The sequence below is a fragment of the Delphinapterus leucas genome, chromosome 7 (genome assembly GCF_059928025.1).
Source record: "Delphinapterus leucas isolate spDelLeu-1000000601 "Yukka" chromosome 7, BTC_Dleu_Yukka2, whole genome shotgun sequence".
Classification (NCBI taxonomy): Eukaryota; Metazoa; Chordata; class Mammalia; order Artiodactyla; family Monodontidae; genus Delphinapterus; species Delphinapterus leucas.
The window spans coordinates 12,683,956-12,709,620 of NC_143135.1; the positions used below are offsets into that span (position 1 = coordinate 12,683,956).

At 40.3% G+C, this 25,665-nt stretch overlaps 1 protein-coding gene and 1 pseudogene across 1 annotated transcript in view; one reads left to right on the forward strand and one right to left on the reverse strand.

The window, feature by feature from the left end:
* Positions 1–328: 328 nt before the first annotated feature.
* NUP160 (nucleoporin 160) overlaps positions 329–25,665 on the forward strand; it is a 54,131-nt gene continuing 28,794 nt past the window's right edge. The window contains exons 1-18 of the mRNA XM_022591983.2: positions 329–449; positions 704–815; positions 4,197–4,407; positions 5,027–5,249; positions 6,581–6,659; positions 7,545–7,659; positions 8,406–8,564; positions 13,524–13,601; positions 13,886–13,983; positions 16,139–16,223; positions 18,024–18,092; positions 20,096–20,179; positions 20,439–20,609; positions 21,368–21,467; positions 21,744–21,909; positions 22,604–22,731; positions 22,818–22,978; positions 25,145–25,278. Of these exons, the coding sequence (XP_022447691.1) occupies positions 350–449; positions 704–815; positions 4,197–4,407; positions 5,027–5,249; positions 6,581–6,659; positions 7,545–7,659; positions 8,406–8,564; positions 13,524–13,601; positions 13,886–13,983; positions 16,139–16,223; positions 18,024–18,092; positions 20,096–20,179; positions 20,439–20,609; positions 21,368–21,467; positions 21,744–21,909; positions 22,604–22,731; positions 22,818–22,978; positions 25,145–25,278 (2,273 nt within the window). The 5' untranslated portion in view covers positions 329–349. The remainder of the gene's footprint in view (positions 450–703; positions 816–4,196; positions 4,408–5,026; positions 5,250–6,580; positions 6,660–7,544; positions 7,660–8,405; positions 8,565–13,523; positions 13,602–13,885; positions 13,984–16,138; positions 16,224–18,023; positions 18,093–20,095; positions 20,180–20,438; positions 20,610–21,367; positions 21,468–21,743; positions 21,910–22,603; positions 22,732–22,817; positions 22,979–25,144; positions 25,279–25,665) is intronic.
* LOC149748692 (large ribosomal subunit protein eL30 pseudogene) lies at positions 12,669–14,836 on the reverse strand (annotated as a pseudogene).

The following is a 25,665-nucleotide window of genomic DNA, read 5'->3' on the forward strand; positions in this document are numbered from 1 at the left end:
CCCCGCTGCCCAGGCGGGAGTTTTTAAAATGGAAACAAGCCCGGCCCCGCCCCCTGCCCTGAGAACGCCGGGAAAATGGCGCCGCGCCTTGGGGCTTCCTAGCAGGCCACGCAAAGGTCCCCGCAGGTAGAGTCTGCAGGCTTCCCCTACCCGCTTCTCATCTGGCTTCCTCCCTGCCCACCCTGTCTCCAACTAACTCGGTGGGAGCCTCACAACGCAGTGTCGGACACGCGCTTGACCTCTGCCGGCTTCTTCACGTGCCCGCATCTCCGCCCGCTCCGCCCCCGGAAGTGACGACGTCCGCCGGGTCCTGCTGGTGTCCCGTCGGGCCTCGCGGTGGCGCGGAAAGATGGCGACGGCAGGAGCCATGGAACGGAGCTTCGTGGAGCTCAGCGGAGCTGAGCGCGAAAGGCCGAGGCACTTTCGGGAGTTCACAGTTTGCGGCATTGGTACGGCGCGATCCGATCCTTCGCTTCTGGCTTCTCCCCTGGATCCCTAAATCTCTGACCTCCCTTTCATCCTTCTGAGCCCACATGCCTATAGCCCCGGAATCAGAGCTTGTTTAGTGTCCTACTTCTGCGTCTTTTCTTCCCCTTCTTTTTGTATGGATTGTCAGTCCGTCACCCTCTGCTTTGTCAGCACCCTCAGTGCGTGTCTATTCCCAGAGAGCCCCCTGTGCAGGCTCACCACTTTCATTTTGCAGGAACTGCAAATGTCGTGGCCGGAGCCGTGAAATACGGTGAGAGCGCGGGAGGCTTCTGTTATGTGGAAAGTGGCAAGTTGTTCTCCGTCACCAGAAACAGGTTCATTCATTGGTAAGTGCTGTGTTTGTCAAACCCCCTGGAAGGTCGGGTTGTTCGGCGGCTGAATTTTCGCGGCTGTTCTTAAGGTGTCATTCATTCTCCGAAGTGGTCATCGACAGGAAAAGAGAAAGACTGTTTTCTATTCATATGTGAATCAGTGGAAAATTAAGGAGACCCAGAGTTCTAGAAGAGGTACCCTCCCAGGCAGCACTAAAAGCAGAAGAAATGTAGCTTAGGGGTTAAAGTCCAAAAGACCAGTTTTAAACATGAACCCATTATGTTTTTATAGTACTTTACAGCTTCCTTCATTCTACAAATATGTTTGAGCCTTTATAGTCAGGCACTGCTAGGTGTGCTGGGGGTGAAGTGAGGAACAAAAACAATCACCATTTTCATCATGCAAGATGTAACAGTGTAAGAATAGATGTGGACCCACCTTTCATGGGGCAGTTTTGAGAAGGGGGAAGACATTATATAGCTAATGACCACATTTATAAATACAAATTTTTCATACTTGCCTCGGAGGAAAAGTATAGAGGCTTTGAGGGGCTAATGGGAGTACCAGATATTATTGGTGGTGCTGGGAAGGCCTAAAGCAAGTCACATTTAAACTGAGATCTGAAGGATGAAAGGTTAGCCAGGCAAGGGGTTGAGGGAGAGAGCAGTTCAGCAAGTGGGATCACCGTGCACAAAATCCATGAGGTGGAAAGAACGTGACAGGTTTGAGGAACTGACTGAAGGTCTGTGTGGCTTAGGTGCAAATGGGCAAAATGGAAAATGATGTGACAGATGCTAAGACTAAGGAGGTAGGCAGGACTCAGATCAGGAAGGACCCTAAGGTCCTTTTTAAGGATTTTGGATTTTATCCTGAGTACATTGAGCAATCATTGATGGGTTTTAAAGGATTACTAAAATGATCAAAATCACATTTTAAAATAATCAGTCTACTTTGTGGAAAGTAGATTTGGGTTGGATGGGTACAATACAAAAGAACAACTTGCTTATATGATGGACCAGGTAAGATGTTAGTGACTCAGTTGTGGGAGTGGCTAGGAAAAGAGAAATACATGGATTCAAGATACACTTAGAAGTTAACTTCATTTGGACCTGGAGATAGATTAAATATGGGGTGAGTGAGGGGTAGTAAGGGAAAAGGAGGGAGCAAGGACAAGCTCCTATTTTCTAGTGTGACTAACCAAATATTGGGTAGAGGGGTTGCCATCTAATGAGATACAGAAAATGGGTTTTGGAGAGATGTAAATAATTCTTTTAGAGGTACTATTGAAGTATCTGTGTAGTAGCTCTTTGGCAATGTCAAGTAGGCATTGAAATTTATAGGCTCAGAAGGAAGATCTGTGTTAAAGATGCATATCTCATTTATATAAGAAATATTTATGAGGGAGTTCCCTGGCAGTCCAGTGGCTAGGACTCAGCACTTTCACTGCTGTGGGCCCAGGTTCAATCCCTGGTCAGGGAACTAAGATCCCACAAGCTGCTCAGCGTGGCCAAAAAAAAAAAAGAAATATTTTTGAGTGCCTAATATGTTCCAGTCAATGTTTAGGGACTGAGGACATAGCAGGGAGCAAAGCAGGCAGTCCCTGCTCTTGTGGAGGGAGCAGATCAACAACAATAACCAAAAATACCAAGTAAATATAATTCACCAGGTAATAATTGGAAGAGAACAGGGAAGAGGGAAGGGGAATTATTATTTTTAATATTTCACATAAGGTAGTCCGGCAAGACCCAGTGATAAGTTGGCACTTGAGCAGAGGAAGTAAGGATATCTGAGGGATGAGATTTCAGGTAGAGCCTTCCAAGAAAAAGGAACAAAAAATGCAAAAACCCTGAGTCAGGAGCTTGTGTGTTGTTTTCAAAGAATGGCAAAGGGCTAGGAGTCTGCAGCTGAGTGAACAAAGGATAGAGGAATAAGGTAGCCAAGAGCCAGATTAAGGCTTTGTCGGTTATTTTAAGGCTTTGACTCTTACTCTGAGTGAGATCAGAGGTTTTTAAGCGAAGAAATGGCATGGTCTAAGTCGTGTTTTTAAAAGGTTGCTTGGCTGCTGTGTTGAGAACCGAGTGTAATAGGAAAGGGTGGGAGCAGGGAGACCAGTTAGAGGTTGGTGCCACAATCCAGACAAAAAATGGTGGTGGCTTAGACTGGGGTTGGTATTGTTAGAGGCAGTGAGAAATGTTCTGATTGTGGATATGTTGTTTTTTTTTTTTGCGGGGGGATGCTGTGTTGGGTCTTCGTTGCTGTGCGCGGGCTTTCTCTAGTTGTAGCAAGCAGGGGCTACTCTTCGTTGCAGCGTGCGGGCTTCTCGTTGCAGTGGTTTCTCTTGTTGCAGAGCGCGGGCTCTAGGTGTGCGGGCTTAGTTGCTCCACGGCATGTAGGATCTTCCCAGACCAGGGCTCGAACCCATGTCCCCTGCGTTGGCAGGCAGATTCTTAACCACTGTGCCACCAGGGAGGTCCCTGTGGATATGTTTTAAAAGTGATTTTATTAGAATTTACTATTAGATCAGATGTAGGGTATATAGAAAGAGGAGATTCAAGGGTGACCCCCAGATTTTTGGCTTGAACAACTAGAAGTTATAGAGATGTCATTAATGAGTTGGAAAAGTGCAGGTGAAGCAGGTGTTTTTGTTTCTTTGTCTTTCAGGTTTGCTGTGTCCTGGAATTCTGTTTTGGACAGGTTTAGTTTGAGATCCCTGTTAGACATACAAGTAGAAGTGTTGAGGCAGTAGTCAGGAGGTCAGTGGAGAGTTTGGGCTGAATGAGATACAGATTTAGGAATTGTAGGCATTCAATGGCATTTAAAGCTGTTATATCAAAGGAGATCATCTAGAGAATGGATTCGGGTAGTGTGGTAGATGAGGTGATGGCAAGTTAGGGCATTCCCAGAATAGTGCTTTCTATGGTTCCAAAGCTACCACATGGCAGAGTTGTGCCTCAAGAAGAGTCTTCCCTGCATCCTAGTAGGAGGAAGCTATAGAAGGGGAAATACCCACATTTATAAGGTCACTGTAGTTTGACCCTGTAGTAACATATGTAGAGGCCACATTGCACTATAAGTAATGAGGGTGTGTGGTGTGAATTTTCATTATAGTGGAGTTTAATTGCTTTGAATATTGTTTTTAAAAAATGGACTATGAAGTTTGGAAATGCCTCCATTTAACAGAGAATCATATAATAAGATTTGAATTTTATACAGTGCTGTGTTTTGTAGACTATATAATGTGGTGGTTTGGAATGTCAAAATTGGTCTGAGTTTGTTTATCCAAAATTTTCAAATTGGGAGAGTTCACCTGGAAATTATTGCCATACATTTCAATGCAACAATCAGAAAGAAAAGCATAAACTTTTTTTTTAACAAATGTCTCTTCACTTTAATAGGAAGACCTCTGGAGATACATTGGAGCTGGTGGAAGAGTCACTGGACATAAATCTGTTAAATAATGCAGTTCGCCTCAAATTCCAAAATTGCATCCTCTTACCCGGAGGGGTTCATGTCTCTGAGACTCAGAATCATGTGACAATCTTGATATTAACCAATCAAACAGTGCACAGGTTACTTTTACCACACCCTTCCCGGATGTATAGGAGTGTAAGTTGGTTAAGTATAATATCCTTTAATTCCCAAAGTTACTCTGACTGTCACAAATTTAGTAATAGAGCAATGTCCTTTGGAATTGAAGAATATTTGGATTCTTTGCTGGCCCTAACCAAGCATACTATCATAGTTACTATTTAAAATGATCACACACATTTTAAGCTGCAAAAATAGTTTCATTAAAAAGAATAGCTTTGGGGACTTCCCTGGCAGTCCAGTGGTTAAGATTCCATGCTTCCACTTCAGGGGGCACGGGTTCCATCCCTGGTCTGGGAACTAAGATCCTGCGTGCCATGTGGTGCAGCCAAAAAAAGAATAGCTTTCTGGGAATTCCCTGGTGGTCCAGTGGTTAGGACTCCACACTTCCATTGCCGAGGGTGCAGGTTCGATCCCTGGTTGGGGAACTAAGATCCCGCAAGCCCTGCGGCCCAGCCAAAAATAAAAATTAAAAAAAATAAATAAAGTGGAGAGCCATGATTTTAAAAAAAGAAAAAATAGCTTTCTTTTTAAGCTCAACAATTTTTTACTTTAAAAACTGATAGCGATTGGAAGGAACTGAGCAAAATCCAGTTTATTTTGGTTTAACAGATTTTTCTTTTTAATTACTCCACAGGAGTTGGTAATTGAAAGTCAGATGCAGTCAATATTCACTGACATTGGAAAAGTTGACTTCAGGGATCCTTGCAACTATCAGTTAATTCCAACAGTACCTGGACTCTCCCCTAATTCTACCACCTCGGCAGCCTGGCTTAGCAATGACGGGGAGGCTCTGTTTGCTGTACCATCTGCCTCTGGGGGAATCTTTGTTCTTAAACTACCTCCTCATGACGTACCTGGTAAGAACAGGAACTGAGCATGAATTTAATTTTAAACAAAGGAATACTGGCATTAAAACAGATGTTAGAAGTCCAAGGCCATCATCCAATGCAGGAATTGCTTCCATACTACCCTAAGATGATCATTCATTATTGCTTGCATTATGACTCCCTAATGCTTTACTGTTTTTTTCCTAAGAGGGCGGGATTTTATATAGTGAACGAGGAACTGTCCAGCTTACTGGAGTATGGGAAAACAGATAACTGTAAGGCGACCTATTCTAAGGCCTTTAGTAGACATGAGTTGACTGGTTTTCTACCTTCACTTTGTGGTATTGTAACTAAAATAAGTTACCTGAAACAAGGAAGCTCAGTGCTGATACCCTGCTCCAAGTCACCACTCCTCTTACTTGGATTATTGCATTTGCTTCCTAAATAGCTCCCCAGATCTGTCCTTACCCCTCAGCAGAAACTTCTCAGGAAGACCGATACATTTTAAAACCCAGGGTGAGTCATGTCATTCCACTACTCAAAGCCCTCGGATCGGGGCTGTTCTTCATCTCACTCTGAATAAACCCAAAGTCCTTACTGTGACACCCCACTGCCTCTCTAATCTCATCATCTCATTCTTTCCCCCCTCCTCTGAACCGGCCACATGCCTTCTTGCAATTCCTTGAACATACCAGGTACACCTAGCTCAGGGCTTTGGCGGGGCTAGTCTCCCCAGCTACCAGTGTGGCTCATTCCCTCAACTCCTTTAGGTTCTTACTCAGTGTCACCTCAGTGAGTGACCTGACCACCTTTTTAAAATTGTAACACAATTTTAACAATAACACAGTTGTACACATGCACCCCATCCCTGTTCACTATACCCTTTCTATGTTTTATTTTTCTCCACTCTTTACATTCTACTTAATTTGTTAACTGTCTCTGCTTCTCCTTTCCTGCCAATGGAATGTAAGTTCCATGAGGACAGGAGTGTTTTAATTTGTTCTATTTACTGCTCTATCTCTAGCATCTAGAACTGTGCCTAGCACATGAAAGGTACTCGGTGTTTCTTTTGGAAAGAATGAAGTGCTGCTTCTGAGCAGCAATATGGGTTACTGTTTGTAAATGGCAAAAATTTCCCCTAGGAATATAAAAACGCTGTTATTGTTCCCATAATGATTCAAAATATTTTAGGTATGGTGTATGTGGAAAGGTACAGCCTAAGACTTCTTAGTGTAGAAATGTAGAAGCCTGTCACCTGTTATAAATTCCTTGTTCATGGTTGCATCCTTCTTGCCTTTGGGCTTCACTAAGTATGATCAAGAGATGCCTTGGATACCATTGGTCTATTTTCAATCTTGTAGGGATGGTGTCAGTTGTGGAGCTGAAACAGAGTTCAGTAATGCAACGATTGCTTATAGGCTGGATGCCAACAGTTATCAGGTGAGTGGTCTCTGGTCAGTAAATCATAGGGCCCAAGAACTTAATCTTTTGCCCTGGTCAACACCTGTTAGTACTTCCAGTCTGACTCCAAGGCAAATAAACATTATACTGGAAAGGAGAAGGGTCTACACAACGTTACATTCCGTCTGAGAAGAGCTGCACTCCAGAGCCCACTTCATTTGGGACTTGACACTTTGACAACAGAAACTGGCTTACTATACCTCTCACAATATCCAGTTCAGTGCTCTGCCCTGACTTACCAAATCCGATTTTGTGTAATATTAGAAGTAGAAAGTTTGATGGTTAGAACAGTATTCCATTGATATCTAGAGCTTTTTAAAATTTATCAGAATAATGGATATAAATCAAATAGAAAATGTAGTTATCTTTTTTTTAAAATTAATTTATTTTTGGCTGCGTTGGGTCTTCGTCGCCACACGCGGGCTTTCACTGGCTGCGGCGAGCGGGGGCTACTCTTCGTTGCGGTGCACGGGCTTCTCATTGCAGTGGCTTCTCTTGTTGCAGAGCACACTTCTAGGCACGTGGGCTTCAGTAGTTGTGGCGCGTGGGCTCAGTAGTTGTGGCACGCAGGCTCTAGAGCACAGGCTCAGTAGTTGTGGCACACAGGCTTAGTTGCTCCGTGGCATGTGGGATCTTCCCAGACCAGGGCTCAAACCCATGTCCCCCTGCATTGGCAGGCAGATTCTTAACCACTGCGCCACCAGGGAAGCCCAGAAAATGTAGTCATCTTATACCAGCCTATAAACTCTTTTCCTTTTGTTAAGAGTGTGCATTTATAATTTTATTTTATCTCTTAAATTGCAAATTCTAATGATCAGGTAATTTGCAACAATAAAACTCTAAAACTTGGCCTTATGTTTTCAGAGGTGATCAGGGGCCTTCAGATCGTCCCCTGAGTCTTGCTGTTCATTGTGTCAAGAACGATGCCTTCATCTTTGCTCTATGTCAGGATCATAAACTACGAATGTGGTCTTATAAGGTAAATGCTACATTTATAGTTACTGCAAGTTAAAATAGGATTGCAAATTGAAGGGGAATTGAAATAAATTTTGCTTCTCATAATATGATCAGATCTCTTAGTTTGGAAATTATGGGGCATTTCCAGATTCAGACAGTTTCATTTAGCTTTATTTTTCATACATTTCTCCCCTAACTTTTTGTATTTTTATTTTGAAAATTATGAGTCCTACAGAAACATTGAAGTGGTACAGAGTATACTCTTCACTTCGAAACAAATGTATTTTTATCTTTATTTATTTTATTTATTTATTTATTTTTTTTGTGGTACGCAGGCCTCTCACTGTTGTGGCCTCTCCCCTTGCGGAGCACAGGCTCCGGACGCGCAGGCTCAGCGGCCATGGCTCACAGGCCCAGCTGCTCTGCGGCATGTGGGATTTTCCCGGACTGGGGCACGAACCCGTTTCGCCTGCATCGGCAGGCGGACTCTCAACCACTGCGCCACCAGGGAAGCCCAACAAATGTATTTTTAAAATGCAAGTTGGTAAAATAGTTTTCAACATTCGCCAACAAAACAGCTGATGATTTTATCTATCAGACTAAAGAGATACTTTCATCTCAGCCCTTTAAAAAAAAACCCTTAGGGCCCTTCAGATGAATTAGATACAGTGCTAGATGTAATGAATGTGCATTCTTTAAAAAGGGAAGGAGTTTGTTTTTCTTCCTGAATATTCTTTAATACTACTTACTAAATGTTTTCTTGGGCAGGAGCAAATGTGCCTGATGGTAGCTGACATGCTAGAGTATGTCCCTGTGAATAAAGATCTTCGGCTCACTGCTGGGACTGGACACAAATTACGATTTGCCTATTCCCCTACCCTGGGAGTCTGCCTAGGGATATACATGCATGCACCAAAGCGAGGACAGGTATGAAACAAATAAGACACGTATCAAGTTATTCTGTATATACTGATATGGGGAAGTAGCCATAGACTCATTGAGTCTATCTAAGCTTTTCACACCAACCTAGATGTATCTTGTGTTGTTTCCACGGAGATGGTAGGTTTTGTGCTAATATGTGAATTAAAAGATCTTGAAGGAAAAGTCAGGATGAAAGGGAGTAGAGAGTTTAAAGGAATATGGAAGGAAAAGTTAACCAAAACTAAGCAAGAAAGAGCCAATTTGAAAGTCTGGATGAAAAAATGGAGTTGTGAAAGGGATGTAGGTGTTATTAAGAGGTACAGGGGAAGTTAATTTTTAGAAATAATTTTGCTCATCATCTAATCGCTAGCTATTGTATGTCAGTGAGGTATTTAGGATACAATACAATAGTATAATCATATAATAAACAGCCACGGGAATTCCCTGCCATTCCAGTGGTTAGGCCTCTGAGCGTTCAATGCCAGGGGCCTGGGTTCAAAGGGGAACTAAGATCCCGCAAGCTGCGTGGCCAAATAAATAAATAAACAGCCGCTTGTTGGGTATTGTGTGTTTGGCATGTTGCCAGGCCCTTTATGAACATTAATAGCAAACGCTTGGACTGTGCTTATTACTCACACACTACACATATCATCCATTTAATCCTAATAACATTCCAGTGAGGTAGGGTTTGTCCTCACTCTGCCGGAGCCCTGATTCCCCGTGCTGGCTGCTGCTCTGCTTGGTGCCCTCCTCACTCCTATTGGGCTCTGATATCCCACTCCAGGTTGCCCTTCCACATGGATGCCCTCCTCACCCTACTTAGGCCCTGACACTCTGTACTAGTCCACCCTCCCCCATGCAGTGGACACCCTTCTCACCTACTTGGGCTCTAGTCCCCAGTGCAGGCTGCCACTCTCTGTGGACACTCCTCACCCTGCTTGAGTTTTCACCCTGCCCCAGACCTTCCATATATGTGGACACCCTCTCACCCTACTCATACGCCTCACCGTAAGCCAGGCTACTCCCAAATATGAAAACTCTTCTACATTCTTGGGTTCTTGATTCATTCTGCAATCCCCTCCTTGGGCTCATAATTTGTTAGAATGACCCACATAACTCAGGGAAACACTCACTTACATTTACTAGTTTATTGGGTGATAAATGATGAAGAGGTATGTAGGGCAAGGTCCAGAAGGGTCTCATGGTATTGAGGTGCACCACCCTCCCAACACATGGATGTGTTCACCAACCTGGAAGCTCTCCAAATCCCATACCTTAAGAATTTTTAAGGAGGCTTCATCACATAGGCATGATGGGTTACTAATTCAATTTCTAGCCTTTCTTCACTTTCCAGAGGATGGGAGCTAGGGCTGAAAGTTTCAAGCTTTTAATTAGACTTGGTCTTTCTGGTGACTAGCTCCCATCCTGAAGCTATCCAGGAGTCACCTCATTAGAACAAAAAGTGTTCCCATAACCCAGGGTATTCCAAGGAATTTAGGAGCTCTGTGTCGGGAACCAGGGTCAAAGATCAAATATTAGAACAAAAGATGCTCCTAGCACCTCTATCACTCAGGAGATTGCAGGAGTTTTAGGAGCTCAGTGTCAGGAGGCAGAACCAGAGACCAATATATATATTTATTATTACTTCACTGATTCTGATAGAGGTTTGTTGACTCTGTAGATCATATTGGAAAGAATTGGCAATATTAAGGCTTTTGGTTCATGAACATGGTATGCTTTTCCATTTATTTAGATTGTATTTAACTTTTTTAGCAATGTTTTATAATTTTCATAGTATTAAGTTTTGCAGGGTTTCTTTAATCAGTTTATTTGTATATATTTTATTCCTTTTGATACTATTGTAAATGAAATTATCTTCTTAATTTCATTTCAGATTGCTCATTGCAGGTTTATAGAAATACAATTCATTTTTTTATATCAATCTTGTATCCTGTAACCCTACTGAACTCTTACTAGTTTTAGTAGTGTTATAGTGGAATTTTTGGGACTTTCTATTTACAGGACAATATCATCTGCAAATAAAGATAGTTTTACTGCTTCCTTTCCGATCTGGGTGCCTTTTTTTTTTTTCCCTTAAATTGCCTTGGATAGACCCTCCAGCACAATGTTGAATAGAAGTGACAAGAGTTGTCTTATTCCTGATTTAAGAGAGAAAGTTTTTAGTCTTTCACCATTGAGTGTGATGTTATCTGAGTTTCTCATAATGCCCTTTATCACGTTGAGGAAGTTACTTTCTATTCCTAGCTTGTTGAGTGTTTTATTAATGAAAGAGTATTCAGTTTGGTACCACAGCCTTGATTCACATTGACACCAGTAATTTTACCTACTGTTGCTTTTGCATTATCAGTGCAAATATTAACACAGTGAAAAGGGCAAATGATGTAGTATTATTATGAAAAGTGTTTTGACCTCACTAATCCCCTGAAACAGTCTTAGGGACCTCTAGGAATCGGACCTCTAGGAATCTATGGACCATATTTTGAGAACCACTGCTCTAAGCATTAGTCTGAGATTGAATATGCTATTTTAGGAGTGGTATCAAACTGAGCTGAGCTATTACCTCCTTTGGTTTGAGCATTATGGTTCTATTAATGAAGCCTAAAATCAGATATACTTTTAGCAGCCATGTAACACTGTTGTGCCTATTCAGAGTATAATGAAGTTGAGGTCTTTTTTTTTTCCCTTCTTCTTTTGAACAAAAACTGCTCTTCAGCATGTTTTTTTCTCCCTAATCTACACATTTGAAGGTTTTATTTTTAATCTCTATAATATTTTACACCCATTCCAATTTCTTTTTTATTAAATTTATTTATTTATTTATGTTTGGCTGTGTTGGGCCTTCGTTGCTGTGCGCAGGCTTTCTCTAGTTGTGGTGAGCGGGGCTACTCTTCATTGTGGTACGTGGGCTTCTCATTGTGGTGACTTCTCTTGTTGTGGAGCACGGGCTCTAGGTTCGCGGGCTTCAGTAGTTGTGGCTCACGGGCTCTAGAACGCAGGCTCAGTAGCTGTGGTGCACGGGCTTAGTTGCTCCGTGGTATGTGGGATCTTCTGGGACCAGGACTTGAACCCATGTCCCTTGCATCAGCAGGCGGATTCTTAACCACTGCGCCACCAGGCAAGCCCTACACCCATTCCTGTTAATTTCATTTGTTTCTTCTTTGTTTTCTTTTCGTTCTTTGGGTTCTAATTATGTTAATAAGTGCATTAATTTAATCATTTCCAGCATCATGTTCTCAGTGTTATAAATATGCCGTCTGTATTTCCATCTAGGACACTAATAAAAATCTCAAACAGAAGTCCTGTAGACCTATGGTGTGGTCTGTGGAATGGTCCTGGGCCACAAATTATTTGTTACTGGATTGCAGTAAGATAGATAAAATCAGAAAGTGAGAGAATGCATTAGAAGCTTTTATAGTGACATTGCTACAGACATTCAAGGTTTCTGTATTTCATAAAAGTATCAGTCTGGAACAGATTAGAAATTAAAGAAAAAAAAAACACTGTTCCTTTCCACAGATAGTTTGAGAAGCACTGCACTAGACCAGCATTTTTCCAACTTTTTGGCTAGAATCTACAATATTTTGCATTGCTACATAGTATATGCATATGTGGTGATGATGGGCATGTAACAGAAAATAGTTTTCATGAAACATGTTTACCTTTACCATGAGTGATGAACTGATAAACTCTGATACATTGTTTCTTTTTCTTTTTTTTTTTAATGCTGGTTGAGACCTCCTAAATTTGATTCATGTCCCACTAATGGGTTGAAATATGCAGCTTGTAAATACAGCTCTAGGCTAGAATGAATATGATCATTACATATATTTCTCATATTTCATACACTCCTATTTTTCTCTCAAAAGGACTCTCACTGTATATTTTTCTTTTAGTACTTCCTTGTGAACAGTTGCTTGTGTTATAAGGATAGAATCTTCATCACTCTTATCAGTTTATAATACACTTTCTTTATCAAAAAATTAAAGTATTGTCCATCAAATATTATTTTTGAGTTTGACATTTTTTGTTTCAGCAACAGAGTTAAATACTAAACATGAATTATTTTATAGGGTTTTATTTTTAGTGAAGATTGACTAGAGTTGATTTGTATTGTGTGTATGTTTTAAATTAATTTTGGCACTTTGGTAAAAATATAAACTTAAAAATAGATTTCTCACCATAGTGAGATACCACCTCATACCCAAAAGGATAGCTACTGTGGGGGAAAAAAACAGAAATGCCAAGTGTTGGAGGGGATGTGGAGACATTGGAGCCCTTGTGCATTACTGGTGGGAATATAAAATGCTGCAGCCACCATGGGAAACAACATGGCAGTTCCCAAAAAATTAGTCATAGAATTTCCATAGGGTCAAGCAATTCCACTCCTGGGTGTATACCCAAAAGAATTAAAGTAGGGTATTTAAGTGCTTTACAATGGTGTGTTAGTTTCTGCTTTATAACAAAGTAATCAGTTATACATATACATATGTTCCCATATCTCTTCCCTCTTGCGTCTCCCTCCCTCCCACAGGAAGGAAATTCTGACACGTGCTGCAACATGGATGAGACTTGAGGATGTTATGCTAAGTAAAAATACAGTCCCAAAAAGACAAATGCTGTTAAGATTCCATTATGTAGCAGTCAAGGTCATAGTAGAATGCTGGTGCCAGGGGCTGTGGGGAGGGGGAATGGGGAGTTATTTAATGAGTACAGGGTTTCTGTTCTGAAAAAATGAAAAACAGTTTTGGAGTTCAGTTGCACAACAATGTGAATATACTTAATACTACTAATCTGTACACTTAAAAATAGTTAAGATGGTAAAGTCTACATGTATTTTACCATACTTTTTTAAAAAAATTAGCTTCCGAATGCTGGTAAGTCTTGCATAGAAGCATAGCATGTTGGTTGTTTCAAGTACTGAATTATCAACTTGTGTTTTAACAGTTCTGCATTTTCCAGTTGGTAAGCGTTGAGAATAACCGCTACAGCATAGATCACATTTCCTCACTATTCACTTCTCAGGTAGGTTGAGTCATCCTTTGCATATCAGAGAAGTACAGGAAAGAAACATTGGCTAACTTAACTATGTTGTAATGGGATTGAAATCTTAAAATGGAATATTTAATGAAACTTCATGCAAAAAAATTTCATTTGGATTTTACCAAGTTCCCGTGGTACTGTCTTTTGTTTTCATGCTTTTACCTCTCCTACTAATACAAGTTTAAGTCACCATAACTTAGTACCTTTTCTTTCTTGTTTTAACAAGAGTTTTTGTTTATTTGTTTCCCCCCTACATTTCCTTCTAGGAGACACTGATTGACTTTGCCTTAACCTCTACGGATATCTGGGTCTTGTGGCATGATGCTGAGAACCAAACAGTTGTGAAATATATCAACTTTGAACAGTACGGGTTCCTCACCTCTGTCATCCTACCTTACCCCAAGCAAATTCATACTTAGAAAAGAAGGAGAGCTTTTTATGTAGAACAAAAGTCAAATGTTCGCATTTAAAGGATTCAGACCCGGGTTTGCCTATTTTCTGACATACCTTCTTTTTTATTTTTTGTTATTTCCGACCTTATGATTTTAGGACAAAATAAATATTCTTAGAGTTGGAATGAGGTGAAGAAAATACCATCTTTTGGGGGAGAGATAGCACATAACCAGAATACTTCTTTTTTTATTTAAAACAAGCTCTGGCTGGTTTTATTAAAGAAAAGTTGTGCATGATTTACTTTTCACCAGTCTCCTCTGGCATGCTTCTAATGATATCAGAATCACCTGGATCAGTGATAGCCAGTGTGCATACTCTGTAGTATTTTCCACACATTGTGCCCAGTTCAGTATTATTGCCACTGTAGTGATGGATACATGGCATAATACTCTATTTCAGATTTCCCCAAGGCTGGGCAGTTGTTGGCAAGGATGACCAGTTTCACTTTGCCTTGTCTGATCATTTTCTAAGTTTCCTTGTACCCGAGCACATACTTTCCACTTTTCATAACAAGTTGGAGCCTAGAGTTGATCGACTCCAGCGACTTTTTTGTCTTCCTTGCGGGCACCATCTTCCTGCCTGAGGTGCAGGACACCCCCAACCAAGAGCAGCTGCCAAGATGGCCAGGGAGCGAGAAAGGCCCCAAATGCTTCTAATCTGTGCATTTTCTTTGTTTCTGTGCAAAGACTATTTCTGATACCCACAACTTCCAAAAGACACTGCAGCCCCTTTGGGGTCTCAGTTTCCTCATGAGATGAGAAGTAGATTGGACAAATACAGTGCCTCTCAAAACTTTTTTTTAAAGCAGGAATCCCTTTTTTTTCCAAAAGATAATGAACTCCAGGGCTTCCCTGGTGGCTCAGTGGTTGAGAGTCCGCCTGCCGATGCAGGGGACACGGGTTTGTGCCCCAGTCCGGGAAGATCCCACATGCTGCGGAGCGGCTGGGCCCGTGAACCATAGCCACTGAGCCTGTGCGTACGGAGCCTGTGCTCCGCAACGGGAGAGGCCACAACAGTTAGAGGCCCGCATACCACACACACACAAAAAAGATAATGAACTCCAATATATAACAAAACCAGTATTTTATGAATATAAAATTATAACACAATTTAACATGTTGATAACTAATATTAGATATATTTGGAATATCTGATATTTTTAATGTACATGATATTCATTTTAACATTTTCAATAGTTACAAAATACATTTAAAAACAAATTTTGAATCAAACACTTGTGTAGTCCCTGAAACACCTGTGGAGGATTCCCTAGAACATAGTTTGACATCTCTGGAACTGCAGTTGACCCTCAAACAACATGGATTTGAACTGTGGGGGGTCCGCTTAATACACGGATTGTTTTCAGTAGTAAATACTGCAGTACTGTTTGATCTGCAGTTGCTTGAATAAGTTATACATGGATTTTTGACTGCACAGAGGGTCGACACCTGTAACCCCCCCATGTCGTTCAAGAGTCAGCTGTAAACTAATTGAGCTCAAGTGGGCCTCTCATGACCCTATATTCTAGAATAGGATTCTAGGAGTGGTTGCCCCCAGATTGACCCTGAACCACACCTCAGAAGATAGAGAGTACTCCTTATAGATGGCATTCAAGCAAAGAATCTGCGGTCAGGTGAGAGTTTGAATCCTGGTTGTACAACTTAATAGCTGTGAGATACCCTAAACCTCACTTTTGACATCTTAAAAATGAGGGCAGTGTATCCTTCAAAGAGTTATCGTAAGGTATACATGAATAGTATCTAGAATTGCACCTAGTATAATGTGCAGCATATGGTAAATGCAGAATGAAAGTTAGCTATTTGTAGATTTGTGTTTAGAGTTTTAATTTCAGGAAGATGCCTATTAGAACAAGTAAGAGCACTTCTATAGTCCAGACTCTGCTATGAAGGTGTTTCTTTTTTTGGAAACTTTTTTAATAGAATTGATCAAGCAGTAGTTGCAGAGGTTCAGTGATGGGACCCTCCCTGCCCAAATACTGCCAACAACATAAGCTTCAATTTTATTCATCATCTTTATGTAGACTGATGGGTTTTTTCTCTCTGTAGTAATGTTACAGGTCAGTGGAACCCAGTTTTTATGCAGCCTCTGCCAGAAGAAGAAATCATTATCAGAGATGATCAAGACCCCAGAGTAAGCAATGCTACAGTCTTACGTAAGGAGATGATTTACCCTGATCATTAGTTTGAGAAGAACCAGTTGTATTAGCAGAACTCTTTCAGCTGCAGATGAAAGAAACCCACCTCAAACTGACTTAAGCTGGATGTACTGGCTTGTGCTGCTGGAAGTTCAGAGTTACCTGGTTTCAGCCATGGCTGAAACAATGCCTTCAGGGCTTGATCTCTCCTTTGTCTCAATTCTGCTTTCCTCCTTGTTGGGTTTATTGTCCGGCAGGCTTTCTGAGCAAGCTTGCCTTCTGTGAACTTAGCAACCCCAGGGGAAAGAGCACTTCTGTTCCAGGCCCTGGAGTTGACACTGGCCTGGCTTTAGTCATGTGCTAATTCCTGGCATAGTCACTCTGATCAGAAGGAATAGAATATTCTGGCTTGGCATGAGAAACATGTCCAGCATGGGCCTTGCTATTGTGGAGGGTGAAGTCAGTTGGGTATGGGTACGGGAGGAATGGTTCTTCAGAGAAAGGTAAGGGATTTGTTAGTAAAAGAAGGGGAAATGGATTCTAGGCAGGCACAGACAGTAGGTGTCCACTATACTAACCATGTGAATATATGCATAAAAACTAGACATAAGAGGTATAAGCTATGACGAACATAACTTTAAAAGGTAATGCAGGGCTTCCCTGGTGGCGCAGTGGTTGAGAGTCCGCCTGCCGATGCAGGGGACACGGGTTCGTGCCCTGGTCCGGGAAGATCCCGCATGCCGCAGAGCGGCTGGGCCCGTGAGCCATGGCCGCTGAGCCTGCGCGTCCGGAGCCTGTGCTCCGCAACGGGAGAGGCCACAACAGTGAGAGCCCCGCATACCACAAAACAAACAAACAAAAAGGTAATGCAGTAGCAAAACAGGCCAATTTCCCTGTTTTTCAAGGACATCCTCAAGATAAATGGAAGAAAAACTTTCAGTTGATGCATTAATATTAAAATGAGATAAAGATCATGGGCTCTGGGTCTGAAACAATGACCCTTTGTAGGATTGGAAAACCCATTTTGAATATCTGAAATTGAATATTGCAAAATTTTTAATCCCAAGAGTTTATTGGCACTTAACTTTTGTCTAAAAGCCAAAATCACATGCTAATTATTAAAATTCTTGTTTTTCTCCATTTTGGTCATTTTATAAATATCTCCTAGAACCTCAGTAGAAGGAAGGAAACTTGAATGAAGGTCAGCCAGGTTTGCTACTTATTGCCAAATCTGGTTTATAAAATTTGGTCAAAATGAGACCATAGGCAGTATGAGACTTTCCATTTTGTTCTCTCTACTTCATTTCCCCACTTGTGAGAGCTTATTGCAGTTTTTTTTGTTTGTTTTTTACATATAATACCTATCATTATCAATTCCTTTTCTTTTATATGTAAACCATAAAATGAGTTCTTTTGTGGATGGTGTAGAAACCACCTTAGTTTAATTATTCTCTTAACCAGCGTTTGTCACTAATAAACTAGATATAACTCTTGCATTTAAGATTGGCATTTGACAAGCTGTGTTTTCCAGTGGAACCCATTGAAGTGCACCATGAGGAACACAGCATTCTCAGTGTAATACATCTAGTTGACTCACAGACACTGCAGGCTTCACAGTGTGAAAATATATGACTGCTCTGCCACTTGCTACTGCTCAAATGCTGAAGGGCAGAATTTCCACATTCATGTAATAGGAATGCAGCCTTTGGTTTTAATGTGTTGAACTGTTCATTCAGATTTTTCCAAACTTTATCTTTTTTAGAATGATACTAATTCTTGTTTCAATGTTCTAACAGGAGATGTATTTGCAGAGTCTTTTTACACCAGGGCGATTCATTAATGCAGCTTTATGTAAAGCTTTACAGGTCAGTGAGAAAATATTTAGTGTTCATTTAAGACTCTCTTATTTTATTACTAATATTATATAATTAATGATTACTGTTAATTTTGTTGTTTTGCATATACTAATACCATAGTTTTGCAATTGTATATACATGTGTTTGTAAATGCTACTGTAATTTTTTTAAATGTTCTTTCCATAAAAATGGCAAGAGTCCAGGCGGGGAGATAGGATTAAGGGCACTTTCCCAATGACTAGTGAAGCATGTCAGTAGTAAAAAGAGAAACTTGTACCTACGCTATTGTAAAAAGATATACCATACTACACTGCATATAACCTCTATGCTTGAAAGAAGTTTTCTTGGGTAGGTTTGATGGTACTGTTTTTACCCTTTTGTTAGTACAGTGAAGGTCTGACTTGGTTCAGGTTCAAGAAAATAATCTAAGCTTCAAAGTTACATGGTTTAAGAGATGTTTAACCTTTTCCAAAAGAATTCTTTACTTTAAAGTCACTTAGTCTTCCTTAAATTGCTACTTAGCTTCATGAATTTAAAATAGAATAATCACTTATAGAATTGAAAAGTTACTTAGAATCTCCTGATCTGACCTCCCACACAAAGCAGAAATACCTTCTGAGGCTTCTCTGACAGATAGCTATTCAGCTTCTAGTTGTGTCTGCCTCCAGTGACAAGTCTCTCACCAGCTCTTTTGTGACTTACTGTTCAAAACTGTGCCACTTAAAAGTTCAACCCTGGGAATTCCCTGGCAGTCCTGTGGCTAGGACTTGGTGCTTTCACTGCCCGGGCCCAAGTTCAATCCCTGGTCGGGGAACTAAGATCCCACAAGGCGTGCAGTACGACCAAAAAAAAAGTTCATCCCAGTATTGGATCAAATTTAACCCCCCATCATTCAGGTAGCACCTTTCTTTGGGAACTTCATAGAACATGTCTCTTCTATAAAGCAACCCTTCAAATATTTTAAGAATCCTTCCATGTTACTTCTGCAGGGTAAAAATATACCCAGTTCCTTAATTTTCTCTCAGGTGATATGGTTTCCAGATCCTTGACTTTTCTTCTAGGTACATTCTTAAATACCTGGCTATTCTATGTTTTCTGTTTTCTCTCTAATAAAACTCCAAGATGACATGGTCACTTTCTTCTAAGGTATTATTTCTTTCATCTCATCAGCCCTTCTTATTAACAGTAATCACATGTATGATTTCTCATGGTATCTCTTGCACACGGAGATATTGAATAATCAGTAAGGCGTTGCTCACAAGCTTTGCCTTAGGAGAATTATTCCCATTAGAGTGACCTACCCCACCACTAGTCTAGCTCACCTTTGTGCCAGTCAGGATGTATATGTTTGGCATCATCTTATATCTTCCTCCAGCTAAGCAATAGCCATTATGTTTCCTTTTGCTTTTTGTAATGATCCAGATGTACCCAATTATAATTCTTACAGATTCATGAGCTTCTATAGTTTATTCTGGACTATAGAAACTATTTCAAAGTTGCTATGATTTCACAATTAGAAGTTATTTGCATACGACTTCCCTGATGGCGCAGTGGGTAAGAATCCACCTGCCAATGCAGGGGACACGGGTTCAAGCCCTGGTCCGGGAAGATCCCACATGCTGCGGAGCAACTAAGCCCGTGCGCCACAACTACTGAGCCTGCGCTCTAGAGCCCGCAAACCACACTACTGAAGCCCATGTGCCTAGAGCCCGTGCTCCACAACAGGAGAAGCTACCACAATGAGAAGCCCGAGCACCCCAAAAAAGAGTAGCCCCACTCACCACAACCAGAGAAAGCCCACGGGCAACAACAAGGACCCAACGCAGCCAATCAATCAGTTTATAAAAAGAAATTATTTGCGCAATGTTAAGAGTAAATGTGTGTTTCAGGCATGTCCAGTCTCTATTGTATAGTATATTACCTCAGTATCTTCTGACCTGGAGTATTTTTCATTCAGTTTTTAGTATTATGTGATACTCTAAAGTGTCTCTTTGTGTCTGTTTTATTTTTAGATTTTCTGTCGAGGAACTGACAGGAATTTAGATCTCTCCTGGAATGAACTAAAGAAAGAAGTTACTTTAGCTGTTGAAAGTGAGGTGAGGTTTGGGTAAAGAAAGAATGATAATTTCTTTCATCTCCCTATGGAGCAGATTGGTACTGAGAAATTGTTCAAATTGTTCCTTGGACCTTGTTAGTAAGAACTATAAATGTCTAAACCTTTTAATTAGTCTATGGCCTGTAATGCATAAGGGATATTCATTTGCCTATAGCTGAGTAAAATGGTATTAAACAATTATGTTTTGGGGGGAGAAAGATCCCAAATGGTATCAAGAGTTTTTTTTTTTCCGTTGCCAGCTCCAAGGAAGTGTAACAGAGTATGAATTTTCCCAGGAAGAGTTCCGAAATTTACAACAGGAATTTTGGTGCAAGTTCTATGCCTGCTGTCTTCAGTATCAAGAAGCCCTTTCTCATCCTCTTGCCCTACATGTGAATCCACACACAAACATGGTGTGCCTGCTGAAAAAAGTAAGAGCAGAAACATAACAGAAGAACTCCTTTAGACTGTTCAGTGGGTCTTTCAGAATGTAGTGTCTATTGTAGTTAGCTTTTAGGATTTTGGTGGGTTTTTTGTTGGACGGGGGTCCTAAAATTATAGTTCATTTTTGTTTAAATATTCTTCTGCATTATTTATACTTTTTTGCATCTTGTTTTGTATTGAAGTGATTTCTAATTTGAAAGTTACAAGAGTAATACAGAGAACTTCTGTATACTCTTCAACCAGATTCACTGTTCCTTAACTTCCATTGCTTTTTTCTTTCTATAGATATGTTTTTTTCTTCCTGAGCCACTTGAGAGTTAGTTATAAACATCATTCCCCTTAATCCTTACACATTTTAGCACGTATCTTAAGCACAAGGGTATTCTTATATTACCACAGCACAATTTAAAGATCAGGCAGTTTGATATTGATCTAATATTATACAGTTTATATTCAGATTTTACCAGTTGTGCTTACAATTTTTATTCTTGATCTGGGATCCAATCCAAGATCTTGCATTTATTTAGTTGTCAGGTTTCTTTAGCTTAATCTCCAGCTGTTGTCAGCCTTTCTTTGTCTTTCATGACAATGACATTTTTTTGAAGACTACGCCTGTTGTTTGGTAGAGTGTCCCTTAATTTGGATTTGTCTGGGGTTAGCTCATGATAAGATTCAGGTCTCAAATATTTTTTATCTTTAAACATTCACTGAAAAAAAAGTGTAACTGGAAGATTTGTATTTCCAGGGGTACCTGTCTTTCCTTGTGCCTTCCTCCTTTGTGGATCATTTATATCTCCTACCTGATGAGAATCTTTTGACAGAGGATGAGACAATCATATCTGATGGTAATAGTAATTGTTATGTCCGTATTTAAGCCCTTTCCGCCATGAACCCTATGCTTTCTTTCAAATGAATGCAGAAAACATTGATTTCCACTGTGGTCTTTCCTGGCCAGTTTACCACACTGTAGATATTTTAGGGGAAACTGAAGAGGGGTAAACATCTTTAAGACCTCAGCTAGATACCTGGCATTTAATTATTAATATTTTAATTTAATATAATATTAGCTAGCAGCTCTTCATTGGCTTGAGATGTGAATGTCAACTTTCTCTTGCTTATAGATGTGGATGTTGCTCGGGATGTCGTATGTCTCATAAAATGCCTTCGGCTGATTGGAGAGTCAGTAACTATGGATATGTCAGTAATGATGGAAATGAGTTGTTACAACCTACAGTCTCCAGAAAAGGCTGCAGAACAGATTCTGGAAGATTTGATCGCTATTGATGTGTAAGGAGAATTTAGGGTAAAGTCCATTTCCTAATGGAAATTTAGCAATTCTCAGTGCCAAAATCAGGTGTTTTTTTTGGTTTGTTTTTTGTTTTGTGGTACGCGGGCCTCTCACTGTTGTGGCCTCTCCCGTTGCGGAGCACAGGCTCCAGGCGCGCAGGCTCAGTGGCCATGGCTCACGGGCCTAGCCGCTCCGCGGCATGTGGGATCTTCCCGGACCGGGGTACAAACCGTGTCCCCTGCATTGGCATGCGGACTCTGAACCACTGCGCCACTAGGGAAGCCCCCCCAAATCAGGTTTTTAATGTACACTCAAGTGTGTACAAAGTAGAGGCTTAAAGTTAAAGTGAGTTGCCATGATTCTCAGTAGATATTTCAGCTTTTAAACAGAAAATCTAATACATGAATTCAGGTTTGGAAACAGACTCATGAATTATGGTCTGGCTATTAACTGAGCTATAAATTCTAAAATATAAAAGTATTTTTCTCACATTCATTTTGTCTGTCATTTCCAAAAAAAATGAGGGAAAAATTTCTACATGGAGTAAAAGTATCTTGTACGCCAGAGTGATTATCTCTACTCCATTATTATATGGCTGGTTTTCCTGTTTCATAGAGCATTTAGCTTACACGGCATATAGAGTCTATCTCATATATTCTCGGTAGTAATAGGAGTTTTCTAATTTCCTTATAGAGACAGTGTGATGGAGGATATTTGTAGTAAACTGCAAGAGATTAGGAACCCAACCCATGCCATTGGACTTCTTATACGGGAAATGGATTATGAAACAGAAGTGGAAATGGAAAAGGGATTCGATCCAGGTAAATGACAGAACAACAAATGTACCTCTCTGATTTAGAGAAAATAGTGATACATTTAACTGTTTTGTTTTGTTTTTTAATTACAGCTCAGCCTTTGAATATTCGAATGAATCTTTCCCAGGTCTATGGTAGTAGCACAGCAGGGCGTATTGTGTGCAGAAGTGTGTGTAAGATTGCCAGTACTCGCTTCCTCATCTGCCGAGACCTCTTGATCTTACAGCAGCTACTGATGAGGCTAGGAGATGCAGTAAGTACTACTTGAGGGAAAGCGTGTAACATCTGAAACCTTCTTGACCTACAGGCACATAGCAGAATGTCAGCTCTGAGAGCACGGAGACTTCGGTCTTTGTTCACTGCTCTATCCCCCATGCTTGGCCCTTAGTAGGTACTCTGTAAATACAGGTTGAATTAAGAATGAGTAAACATGATAACCTAAAATTACAGATTAAGAACGTATATGAAGCAGGTTGTTTTACTCTTAACCTTTGTGTATATAATGGTGGGATAATTTGTGTATATAATGGTGGGATAATTTCCTAGGGTGGCTCTCCCAAAATGTAGTATTATTAGTACAACTTTGGATGTGATAGCAGGGCACCATTTAGTGTGGAGGAGAGAGGAAGAAGAAGAAAAAGAACTTCTCTATTTCTGCAGTACAGGATTTACCCTAAGCAGTTTTAAGATTATAGAGTTTGTTTTGGGGGTCCTCCTAACTCCATTCTCTGCATCCTTTTCCATTTTATTCTCCTTAGGCCACCAGACCCTTGTTGCCATACAACTGCCCTCTTCTCCCCACCTACTGAATGTTTTATGTTCAAAAATTACCTTTCTGCCCACCATCAGAAGTCCCATTTATCTCACTCATCTGAACCTGACAAGGAAGCAATCTAATTCATGTTAATGTATAAATGTATAAATAGCTGAAAGGCCTTTGGGGCTCCCAGGGATATTTATACTTTTTAAATCAGAATTTATTAACTCAAATATGTTGCTAATGGCAGAATTTCAGGTAAAAATAAGGAAAAAACATTTAGGAGGATGATTTGTTTAGGACACCAAGGAGAAACAGGAACCTTTCCTGAGAGTCTGTCACTTAGGGCAGCCCTTACTAACCGAGTTCTTTTTAATCTTTGTAGATTCTTCCATTTCTTCAGGTTTTGGGGGGTATTTTTGTTTGTTTTTTTGTTTGTTTGTTTGCCGCATGGCTCGTAGGATCTTAGTTCCCCAACCAGGGATTGAACCCAGACTCTGACAGTGAAAGCCTGAGTTCTAACCACTGGACCACCAGGGAATTCATCTGTAATCTTCTACCCAGTGATAACCACTATTACATTTTTTTTTAATATTTATTTATTTATTTATTTTGCTGCGCTGGGTCATAGTTGAGGCATGCGAGATCTTTTCGTTGCGGCATACGGACTCTTAGTTGCAGCATGCCTGCGGGATCTAGTTCCCCAACCAGGGATCAAAGCCAGGCTCCCTGCATTGGAAGCGTGGAGCCTTACCCACTGGACCAGGGAAGTCCCGCTATTTACATTTTGTTATACACCCATTTTTTTTCTCTGCAAATAGTTTTAAAATTTTATTAGAAAATTAGTATATGTTATATATTATTTTTCAGAATCTGGTTGTTTTTATTCTTCCACTTTACAAATCTCACCAGCATATTCACATGTTACTAAGTATTTTTATACAACATTATTTTTAATAGTTACCTACTATAATTTTAATTTATTCAACCAATCCTGTGGCCATCCAGGTTGTTGCCAGTTTTCCCCTTATAGATAGAACTTTCTGCACCCCTTTGACTATATCTCCAGGATGAATTCTAAGAACTAGAATTGATTGGTCATAAGTTAACACACATGTTTTTTTCTTTTCGGCCACGCCGCGTGGCATACGGATCTTAGCTCCCTGACCAGGGAACGATGAACCTGTGCACCCCGCAGTGGAAGCGTGGAGTCTTAACCACTGGACCACCAGAGAAGTCCCAAAGTTATGCACATTTTTAAAGCTTTTGGTATTCTTGTAAAATTTTCCTCTAATGGTCATACCTATTTTTACCCAAGACCAGAAGCTTAAGAAAGGACTTAGATTTCCCTGTTACTCTTCTTGAGTCCTGAACCTACAGATTTAATGAAAGTTAAGCTGTTTGTTGTTGTTTTCTTTTACACCATCAGCTCCCGTGACATGGTGAGCTGTTTTTTATTATTTTGTACTGTTAAATGGGTAGATATTTTTGCCGCCTGCTACCCCAAAATGTAATAGGTGTGTTGCTTTTATGTATGTGTATGTGTTGCTTTTATGTATGCCCTTTGTAACTGTATTATTTTATTTTACCTCCACCTGAACCTAAGAGTTATCATTACTAATTGCTGTTTACTGTCTCACCCACCCCACCCACCATGTATAGGTGATTTTGGGAGCTGGTCAGCTCTTTCAAGCTCAGCAAGACCTACTACATCGAACAGCTCCCCTACTCTTATCTTATTACCTCATTAAATGGGGAAGTCAGTGCTTGGCAACTGATGTTCCAGTTGACACACTGTGAGTTTCATTGTTCTGATTATTTTAAAAATAAATTGTGAGCTTAATTATTTTTTCCATTGTGTGAAAGAAAAAAAATTTAATATTATGCTATAGCACTGATACGCCTTTAAAATTCAGAGCTTTCAGGTACTCCCTTTTATAAAGGTTAAAGGCAACTTCTAAGAATGAAAATAATAAATATATATTTATTATTATATATGTGTATGTATAATGCAAAGACAAATCCTGTTGAAGGCAAAATAATAAGATGAGGTCATGGGGAAAGTTAGACCACACATAAAAACGTGCTAGTTATTAAGGGTAGGCTGAGATTCTTTATAGCCAAAAGAAGAAAGAAAATTCAATATGTACCTACAAGACTCACATTTCAATTAGATAAGCCAT